This window comes from Silene latifolia, chromosome Y, assembly GCF_048544455.1.
Source record: "Silene latifolia isolate original U9 population chromosome Y, ASM4854445v1, whole genome shotgun sequence".
NCBI classification, from domain to species: Eukaryota; Viridiplantae; Streptophyta; class Magnoliopsida; order Caryophyllales; family Caryophyllaceae; genus Silene; species Silene latifolia.
Genome location: NC_133538.1, coordinates 24,464,681 through 24,476,138, shown reverse-complemented (window position 1 = coordinate 24,476,138; position 11,458 = coordinate 24,464,681). Strand labels below are relative to the sequence as shown.

The window sequence follows — 11,458 nt, the reverse complement described above, 5'->3', positions numbered from 1 at the left end:
ATATATTTACAACCGTTAGTTAAAGAGTTAAAAGAGTTGTGGAGTACGGGACTCTTTACATATGATGTTTCAAGGAAACAAAATTTCATACTAAGAGTTTGCTCTTTTGTGGACTATCAATGATTTCCCTGCTTATGGTATGTTATCGGGTTGGACCACTGCCGGTGAACATGCTTGTCCTTATTGTATGGAAAATGAAACTAAGTCTTTCTGGCTAAAACATGGTAAAAAATGGAGTTGGTTTGATTGTCATAGACAATTTCTGTCTCCTGATCATGTTTTTCGTAAGGATAAGATTCATTTTCGAAAGGATAGGCCCGTAGAGAATGATGTAGCTTCAACGAGACTGAATGGATATGAAGTGTGGGAATGTGTGAAGGACTTGCCAAAGATTGTCGATGCAAGCGATGGAGAGTTGAAAAGGTTAAAACAAAAAAGGATCGGTTGGTGGAAACAAAGCATTTTCTGGGAGCTTCCATATTGGAAAACGTTGTTAATAAGACACAACCTTGACGTCTTGCATATTGAGAAGAATTTTTTTGAACAGCTTATTAACGCACTGATGGATGTGAAATTCAAAACATGTTTTAATTCCAATTCAGTAAAAGATTTGAATGAAGTTTGTAAAACGCAACGAAAAGCAGATTCATTTGTTTTAAAGAAGGAAGAAAAGAAAGCATTGTGTGATTGGGTATGTAAGCTGAAGTTTCCAGACAGATATGCTTCTGATTTGAGCAGGTGTGTTGATAAAAAGGAATTAAAGTTAACTGGCTTGAAGAGTCATGATTGTCATGTCTTCATGGAACGCTTACTGCCAATTGCTCTAAGACATCTCCTCCCAAAGAATGAGTGGAATGCGATAACTGAGATTAGCAAGTTTTTCAGAGATCTATGTGCATCTACCATAAAAACTGAAAAACTCGCCAGTTTGGAGAATAACATTCTTTGTTATCATTTGCAAATTGGAGAAAATTTTTCCACCTTCATTTTTTAACTCTATGGAACATTTACCAATCCACTTGCCTTACGAAGTGAGAGTAGGTAGTCCTGTGCAATACAGATGGATGTATCCATTTGAGAGGTAATCGTTAACTTGTAATCATCATTATTTCATCATTTATTAATTATATAACATTAAAAAAACTACTAACAAATCACCTACAAGTTCATGAATCATTTGAAAAATAAAATTAGAAACAAAGCTCGAGTTGAAGGTTCTATATGTAATGCATACTTGCTTGAAGAGATATCAAACTTTTGTTCTCTTTACTTTGAAGAACATATAGAGACAAAAGCAAAAGCCCTCGACTTTGTTATGAATGATGACCAATCTAATTCAAAGTTGCCTGAAGCATTCCAAGATCATTTGGGAAGAACTTCTGGTGCTTGTTCCATTAGATTTTTAGAGGATAAAGAATATAAATAGGCACACCTTTACGTTCTTTCTAACTGTGAAAGTTTAAGACCCTATGAGGAGTAAGTGTTAAAAACTAGCCTGAATAACTATTCTTAGTTATATTTAGTAATTAAGATGATTTATCACTTTAATACGTTTTGTTTAATGAACATAGGAGGTTTAATGGGAATTCTGATCAAACAATTTCATTTCCTGATTCGCTAAGAGCTCAAGTAAGTACATGTTTATCCTAGTAATTAATCAAATAAGAACCACCTATTTTTTGGGAAAACATTCTGTAATAAATCGTATTATGTAATAATAGGTAAGCGATTTAAAGAGTGACCTGATTGTAGCTTTAGCAATGGGCCCTTCAAGAAAGGTTAGAACTTGGAAACGCTATTCCATCAATGGGTTCAATTTTCGCGTTTTCAAAGACGGAAAAGATGTACAGAAATCTTCAATTAATAATGGTGTGTGTGAACTCTACCGAAGGACTAGACTACTATGGAACCTTAAATGAGGTGATTGAGTTGTGCTATACAGGGAAGGAAGGTAGTTACAGATGTATCTTGTTTAAGTGTGATTGGATTGATAACTCAGAAAGAGCTATGAACATCCATAAGGAATATAAACTTGTGGATGTTAATCGGAGTAAGAAGTATCCAACATACGATCCATTTGTGTTAGCACATCAAGTGGAGCAAGTTTGTTTTGCTCCCTATCCTAACACAAAGAGAGATAAAGATCAATGGTCGGCTGTTTTCAAAACTCAGGCTAGATCGCACATTAATGCTCCCGTTGATGAAGGTATTTTTCAGGATATAGCCACTTCTGAGACGATCTTGTCAGTTATTGAAGAAAATGAAATGGGGGAAGAAGAGCTTGAAGAGGTGGAGGAGTTGGTTATTGAAGAAAATGAATCGGGGGAAGAAGTGGTTGAAGAGGTGGAGGAGTCTGAAAATGATGATGAGGAGGAGGCTGAAAATGATGATGGGGAGGAGGCTGAAAATGACGATGGGGAGGAGAATGAAGCGGTAGATGATAAGAATACTCATGATAATGAGGAAAATGATGATGATGATGATTATGATAATGAAGAAGAAGACTTCTTAGATGACCTTTTTCCTGATAATAATGATTATTAATTATGTGTCTTTGTTATTTCAAAATATGTTATTTGCTTCCCGTATTAGTAGTTAACCATGTATAATATACAATGTCATTTTAATCTTTGGTGTTTCTAATATCATTTCTGGGTTTTGTTTGTATTTTCTGGGTTGAAATTGCGTAGTAGCGAGAGACTGCCGGTTGGCCTTTCTTTTGTTATGCATTTGATGATTTCGTTTTATGGCCTCTTACATGTCTTTTTTAGTGTGTATTTAATCAGCTATGGTGCATGGCCCTCGAATGCGTAGAGGTAATTCAAGTAATACTCAAGAGCAGGTGGACAATGAGAACGAGATAGTGACTCCCGCTCCAAACAACAATCCCTCCACTCTTGTTCGTCTCGATCCAGAATTGGAACATGGTGTTTGGTAAGCATATAGATGACTTTCATTTGTTCTTAGTATATTAGACCGTCTTATATAACAGTAGCGTACATGCACTTGCTTTCTATATGGGTAATATGTACTCTAGGTATGCTGCTCCTGTGTAAGTGTACTTGTTTTTTTGGTATTCCCTGGCAATTTCAGATTCTCGTGTATAAGGCTGTAACTAGCCACATCTAGTCACATAGTGCAAATTCCGTTTCCGATGTAAGTCCTCTCTTTGTTTCAGGTTCAGTGACAAAGCAGTGGTGAATATAATCTCGGACACTATTCAAAGCAATTATAAGGAACACGCTCCGAATTGGTCAGAGGCATCAAAGACCATAAAGAAACATTGGTGGGAGTATTTTTTGGTAATTATTTTTATATTTATCTCATTTTAGTTTAGTTATTTATTTTTCTTAGCATGTATATGTTGTAACTTTACTTTTATTTTGGTTAGTTGAAGGTGACCTTTCAGCCGCCCGATGCGCGTCAAGTGAGAGCGGCTTGGGAAGCCGCAATGAAGGGGAGGCTTAGACAAATGGTGTACAGAGCTCGTCGATCAGAGAATGTGCCGGGATGGATGACAGCTGAACTCCACAAAGAGGTGTTGGATAAGACTTTGTCACAATAATTTCAAGAGAAATCAAGGAAATGTTCAGCAAATAGGAAGTCTGGTGGTGATGAGAAGGGAAAGGCACCTCCTACTCATGCTATGGGTCGAATGAATGCCGTCCAGTTAATGGAGAAAATGGCAACTTCAATTTAAATTTCAGTTTTTACATGGTACCCTTCATTTTTTTAAAAATCTACAAGGTACCCCTGTGCTATTTAAAGTAGTGGTGTTGCTAGTGCAAAGGGCAAGCATATTAATGTTGGTATTGTGTGGTTTGTCCTGTGCTGAAAAGAAAAATAGAGTTTTTGGATGGAGATTGTGTGGTTTGTCCTGTTGTGAAAAGAAAAAATCAGTTATGGTGCTTGAGGAAGAAGGTGGATTAAACATTAAACAAGGGTATAAGAGACATTCAATATTTTTGTTAACTAGTTTTTCGTAATTTGATTTTAATAATTTTTTATATGTGTTTAGGCGGGACCAGATATGAACTTACCCACCGCGTTAGAGATGCTGAAAAGAACAAAGCAGAACAAGCAAGGTGTTTGGCTAACACCAAAGGCAGGGACATTATTCGTAAGTCGCCGTTTCCTTTTTTTTTTCTTATGTTTTTTTAACTTATAAATTATAAATTAAATATCGTCAAGAATCTAATGTTTTACAATATATTTGATGTAGACTGATATTACCAATAAGAAGGCCGAGCTGGAAAGTCAAGGGGTGACAGACATCGATGAGAATGCGATTTACTATGAAGTCCATAAAGGGTACAACAAGAAGGGAGGATTTTATGGCCTAGGTTCAGCAACAGAAGACTACTTTGAGCGGCCTACGCCTTCTACCACTACTCGCGGTGGTAATCATTACTCCCCCGGTCTTTATAGCAGAATGGCAAGTGAGAACAAGCGACTCTCGGCCAAACTTGATGATACTACTGAGAGATTGGCCACTATTGAGGAGTTTCTGACTCAGCATTTTGGGCGTAACGTTACCCAAAATTGCAACCCCGACAACTCAAGTCAAAGAAGGGAGGATGACTTAGATGGTAATGGTCACGGCGACAACACTACTCCTACTCCTTTCACTCCTTGGTCGTCAACCAATGTTGTTAATTAGTAGCTTGGTAATTGGTATAACATTAGATATTTTGGTCCCCTTGGCACTAGTTATATTTTGGTCCCCTTGGCACTAGTTGCACGTCATTAGTATGTAGTTTGACGTTAGCATTAAGTATGTAAGTAGTACTAAGTCAATGACTTTCGGATTGCTTTAATATATATGACAATTAAATTTCCATTCAGTGGAAAGTTGACATTACTTCCTTCGTGCGAATGGATAACTGCTTTGCAGATGTGTATTATATAAATTGTGGGTGTTGGTAGTCTTTGCAGGTGTATAGATAAATTTGGATGGTTTAAGGGGAGGAAAAAATGAGGCAGTAGGTGTTGGAATTTGGCTAGTTAGCAACAGATCAATTTGCACATTGCGACGGATTCATTAATTTTCCTGCGACGTATTTTTATTTTTTGCGACGGATAACAATTTATTTGCTACGGATTTTGGGCTTTTGCTACGGAATTTCCGTCCCAAAACAGAAAAAAGTCAATTCTGGAACGTTGACCTGCCATTAATTTGGGACGGGAAAAACGTCGCTAGATTCCGTCGCTACATTATTTGCAACGGATTTTGCGACGTCCTTGTATTTTTGCGACAAAATTAAATGACGGATTTTTTCCGTCGCAAGTGAGGTATTAGCGGCGGATTTGGCGATTTTTGCGACGAGTTTGTCCGTCCCAAATGACCTGTTTTTTTGTAGTGAACTTTACCTTAATTGATGTACCCAAATTTAAGGGAGTGGAGGACCCGCTCAATCATATTCGAGCCTTTAAAGATTACATGGCCATAAAGGGGATCAAACAAAAACTCCTCACCCAGATCTTTCCATCATCCCTGGAACTAATCCCTCGCCAGTGGTACTATTCCCTTGACCCGAAGAACCTTACTACCTGGGACGAACTCACAGTTGAATTTGCTAAGCAGTATGCCGACAATGTCGAAATCCAAGCTAACACCCGCACTCTTGAGGTCCTGACTCAGAATGATAAGGAAGAGTTCACAGAATTCCTAACCCGTTGGAGGAGGGTAAGCACTCAATTGGTCAGTAAGCCGAGTGAATCGACTCTGATGGAGAAATTTGTCAACAACCTCCGCCCGATTTATGCCAACTTGTTGAGATACCAAAACATCAAAACGTTCCAGGACCTACAAATCCTTGGGACCCGCATTGAAGACGACCTCCGCAAGGGTGTCCTAGCCAAAACCACTGGTAGAGGCTATCAAGGATCCACATCAACCGGATCTCGCCCCTATTGTCAGACCACAAAGAAAACCGAGCGTCCTCAAAGGATATTCACAACTTGGGATCCACCTATGCCAGTGCCCTAAAAAGACTCATGGACCAAGGGAAACTACAACCAATTGGGCCCACTCCAGACCCATCCGAGGTTAGGAAGACCCATTTATGGAATCCCAATGCCTATTGCTAGTATCAACAGGGAAAAGGTCATGACACGGAAACCTGCTTTAAGCTCAAACACATCATCCAAGACATGATCGAGAAATGAGAGCTACCTTTACCTCCGCCGACAAAACAAAATAACAAAACAAACCCCTTGGGCATCCATGCTATCTCTGATGATGAGCGAACCTTAGATTGCTCCCATCTCATCCTGCCAATTGATGACGAGGTGAATTCCTTGGAGAAAGATACCCCAGACGGGATATTCGTATTCAGCGCCGCAACCATACTCACCATGTTCCAACAGGTTGAGGAAGCCATAGCCAGCCTTTCAGAAAGGATTACCCGACTTGAGGACGCTTACCACCGGTTGATTGTCAACCCACCAACACCAACACCGCTCCCGAGGGGGGGTCCTCAAAATGCCCAAAACTACCCTCACCAGGAAGGATTGCTCCCGTGACCATTCTGGCCACGCACCGTACCATAATAAACTCCACAATAGTCAACCCCACAATAATAAACTTCACAAAAACTTCCCTCACAAAAATTACCCTCACAAAAAATTTCCTCCGAAAAACTATCCACCAAGGAATGCCCCACCAAGGCGCCCTCGAGATCCCGAAATCAATGTTATCTGGAGAGACGACGCGGAGGATGTCTATATGGTTCCGGGAAAGGGCAAACAAGCAAAAGAGATCAGTTATCATACCCGGTCTGGACGCCCCTACCAAAACCCAAACAATTCAACAGTCGTTCCAATAATGAATGACCAGGTTGTCCCGGACATGGACACCCAACCCAAGGTTCCCGAAAACTCAATATTTAAACAACTGCAAAAGGCAAAGGTCGAGATTTCAATCTGGTAACTGATTGCTACATCCTTCGAACATCGGCAAGCTTTGCTACAAGCCTTGGGAAAATTGACAGTTCCCTCTACCTCCTCTAACGGAGAACTGGGGGCACACATGACAAGGGATGTCCCCGACCTGAACAACCCAGTCATTTTCTCTAACGAAGATATCCCTCCATTCGGAGCCAACCATAACCTGGCCATATACATCACCATACAGTGCCTCAAAAAGAATGTGCCCATGGTTCTAGTGGATGACGGGTCTGCGGTGGTCGGACTCACTTGGAGCTTAATTTTCGGTTACTTGTCGTTAGGAGCACCTAGACCAAAACAATATTTATAACTTCATAAACAACTCTACTATTAGTAAAGAGGTAAGTAAAGGTCGGATCCCGAGGGACGGGTATTGATGTAGAATTTTCGATTGCAAGTAGCGGTGGCTAGGGGTGTCACGATTTGGGTTGAGATAAGAAGATCATTAAACTAATTAGCAATAAGAGTAAACAAGCAAGATGATTAAAATGAGATGTAAACAATTGATTAAAAGCACTAGGGTGTCATGGGGTCATAGGGGATGCATGGGAATTGATCAAAAACATATTCTCAAATTATAAGCAAGCAATTATTGTTGTGATAGATCGAGTTGGTTTATATCTTACAATCCTAGGAAGGTTTGGGTCCCGGAGCCGAATCGATTAGATTGTACAACACCTACAAGTCGACTTAATCCTCCCTACTCAACTATATGCATGGTCTAATGAGACTCTAGTTGGTTTATGTCTTACAAGTCTCATTGAAAAGGTAAGTGATGGGTTGATGTGGAGTGTGATGTCGTCGGGTCACATCCAATCAAACACATTTATAATACTCAACAAACTACTAGTTAGTGGTAAGTCGAGGTCGATCCATGGGACGGTGTGCTTTGGGTTCTAAGTCTATCTATCTCAATTTATGCTAGTGTCACGATTTGTTTGGGTTTGTAGTTGTGTTCTAGACTAATAAAAGCAATAAAGTAAAACAAGCAATAAAAGGAAAGATGTAAACAAATGATTAAAAGTGCTAGGATATCATGGGGTCATAGGGGATTCATGGTGTTGATCATACAAACATGTTTACAAAGTTGCAAGCAATTAATGTTGTGGAGGAACCGAGTTGGTTTATATCTTACGGTTCATAGGAAGGGTTGGGTCCCGGAGCCGAATCGATTAGATTGTACAACACCTACAAGTCGACTTACTTTCCTCCTATTCAACTTCTATGCATGGTCTAACAAGACTCGAGTTGGTTTATATCTTACAAGTCAAGTTGAGTAGATAATAGATGGTTGTAAATGCAAGGATTCATAGGCTTGGCATTTCATCAAACATAACATGTGCATAAAGTTGACATCACAACAAGCAAGCAATTTAATCATGAAAACATATTAGATTAAGCATGAATCAATCCCATATTGACTTCCCTTAATTACCCACTAATCCTAGCTAAGTAACTACTCACTCATCATCATGGAAAACATGTCATTAATGGTGTCAATCATCACAACAAGTATAAACATGATAATAGAATGAAGAAATGAACAATAAAGATTAAAGAGTAAAGGGATTATACCAAACTTGAGGTGATCCAAATAATAATGCAAAGAATAATAGAAGAACTTGATGATTGATGGAAGATTGTCAATCTCCCAATAATAACCCAATAATCTTCAATTACCCAAAAGTAACAAACTTGAATAATAAACTTGAACAATAATTAAGGAGAGATTAATGTGAGATTTGTGGAAAGATTAAAGAGTAATCTATTCTAATCTACTCCTAATCTAATCTAAGAGAGGATTTTTCTAGCTAAAAAGATGTTAAAGAGATGCCCTTTGATTATTTACAAGTGGGGTATTTATAGTGGAAATTAGGTGGATGCATTTAGGGTTAACTAAGGCTAATTTAGTAATTACACTTTTGAGTTTAGAGCAGGGAGGAGCCGGTATTTTTCGGAGGAAGGGCTTCTTTCTTTGTAGCTTGGAGAAGACGAAATTGTGCTGTGCAGGAATCCGTGCATATTGGAGTCGGGACGGGCGGATTCTGAAGATACAATCCGGGCGGATTTGGGAGAAGACGGACGGATTCTAAAGATGCAATCCGGGCGGATTTGGGAGAAGACGGGCGGATTCTAAAGATGCAATCCGGGCGGATTTGGGAGAAGACGGGCGGATTCTCCTCCAGTGAATTTTCTTGTTTTTCCCAGCCAGAAGACGGGCGTCTTGTGGGGAAGACGGGCGTCTTGGGGAAGACGGGCGTCTTCTTCTCGGGACGCGCGGATTCCCGAATAGCTTCTTTGTTTGACCTCGGATTGTAAAACGGACGTCATTTTCTCATCCGGACTCCTATTGGAGTGATTCAAAAGCCTAGATCACTTGTTTTTTCGACGCCGTTCCAACTAGCATACTTTCAGAGCCAAAGGAGCAGCCCTTGATTTGCGTTCCGAGCAATTTTCTTCATGAATGGCTTCCTTGCTTTTCTTCCTTGCTTTAAACCTTATGACCTTTCTATATACTCTTTATTCCTACATATTTGGCCATCATTCTTGCCTCCTCTTCATACTAGTCCATCTAATATCATAAATAAGCTTCCAAATATGCACGAAAGACGGGAATTTCCGCCTTATTCTCTCCTTTTCTACAAAACATATGAAATGCGATAGAAAAGCAAATAGGAAGGTTTTGACGGATAAAATGGCCATAAAATGTTATAATAGTATGCAAAATAAGCTCAATTAGGGGACTAAATGTGCGCAAATAATGTTCACATCAAATATCCCCAAACCGAACCTTTACTCGTCCCGAGTAAAGAGGTGACAAAAACTAGACCTTTATTTAAACTATCCTAATAATATAACCGATATGAGACAATTAGTGGGTCTCACTCCGCCCCTTCAACTCACAACAAGACAACCATGAGGTAGGATGCCTTCTTGCAAGGCAAGGTGGGTCTTGCCAAAATGGCGACACATCCAAACATTAAGCACACAAAATCAAGTAATGGATGCATCTACAAAAGAATAGCCACTTTCCTCATCTAAGTGGCGGAAATTATCTACAAGGGAAGCAATTCAAGGGTACACAATCCTTCATAGATGCAATTTGTTCAAACTACTAAGCCTAGAAGGATACCAATAAATCACCTCCAAAATGTGTCAAGCTAGGGTACCTTTGTCCTCAATCGTTAAATGCTTTTGTCAAGAGTAGACTCCCTATGGTGTTAGAAACACTGGAGGATCGCGGAATTCCCCCTCTTGCCTAGACAAGAAGAAGAGTCGTCCCCTCTCTACCATGCACAAAAATGGATAAGATGGAAAAGGGATCGATAGTATTTGAGTTTCATTTTGGGAGTTTGCTTTCATTGTTGTTTTTCCCCCCAATTTCTTGTGGCATATAACATTTGAGAACACTTTCTTTTGCCATTTCTTTTGATTTTTGGCATTTCAACACTTGACAACTTTCTTTGCATTTCTTTTGAACATTTTCCAAGTCACCCCATATGTAGTGAGGGTGCCTTATTTTTGAAGCTTTAGGAGTATATTTTTGCTCCTCTTTTCTTTTGATGCATTTTGCAAACTTTCTTTCATTTTTCATTTCATTGAACTCAAATTGATTTCTTTTTTGGTGCCCATTCCCTTTTGATGACAAAATGTATGGTAGAACATGGATGAATGATGGATGCATGGTTTCAAGGGTCACCTTGGAATAAACGGTAGCCAAGGAGTTATCACACCACAAGGTACTCTTGACTAGGCCTTAATCCATGGGTCAAAGGATACTAGCATGACACATCCTAGGGTGTTTTACAAGTATTCTAACAAGCAAAGTCTTAAGAAGAAAAAGCATCTACTAGGGCCTATATACACTTGTCAAGCTTCCCAAGTAGACGGTTTCGCAGAATTTTTCTAACATGCAACTACATGCCATGATGCAACTAGCATATAAACATCCTAATGCAAATGATTCTACCAACTAATATGCCATATGAACTAAATGCAAGTCCTAAGTTCACATTGTTTTTACCGCATCAATCAAAATAAAGCCACATAGTCATTAACATAAAGAAGAAAAAGGAGATTGGAAAGATCATACCATGCGGTCTTCAATATCCTCATGTCTCGGATGTGGCGTAGTCAATCAATGTGAAAAAGGATAGAACAAACACAATATATACAAAACAATATATACAAGGCTACACTACAAAGGAAATGAACATGTTTTTGAATCTTTCAATTTTCAAATTTTTATGGTTTTTTTGTTTTTATGAAATTAAAAGACATATTTTTGTGATTTTTCGAAATTTTTAAATTTTTATGCATTTTTGGAATATAAATTCCCATCCCCACTTTATTTTGGACATTGTCCTCAATGTACATGTAGGAGTAGGAATAAAAATGAAATACATGTTTTTGGATTTTTGATTTTATGGAAATTGAAGTACAAATGCAATGATATGATATGAATGAATGCATGCTCTAACTAAATGCAATTCTATATGACATATATAAC

At 38.9% G+C, this 11,458-nt stretch overlaps 1 protein-coding gene across 1 annotated transcript; it reads left to right on the top strand.

Moving 5' to 3' along the window:
- Positions 1 to 2,788: 2,788 nt before the first annotated feature.
- LOC141627732 (uncharacterized) lies at positions 2,789 to 4,660 on the top strand. Its single transcript, XM_074440956.1, has 6 exons — positions 2,789 to 2,934; positions 3,038 to 3,052; positions 3,179 to 3,302; positions 3,392 to 3,538; positions 4,019 to 4,120; positions 4,223 to 4,660. Exons 1-6 carry the CDS (start codon positions 2,789 to 2,791, stop codon positions 4,658 to 4,660), a joined length of 972 nt encoding a protein of 323 aa, XP_074297057.1.
- The last annotated feature ends 6,798 nt before the right edge of the window (positions 4,661 to 11,458 follow it).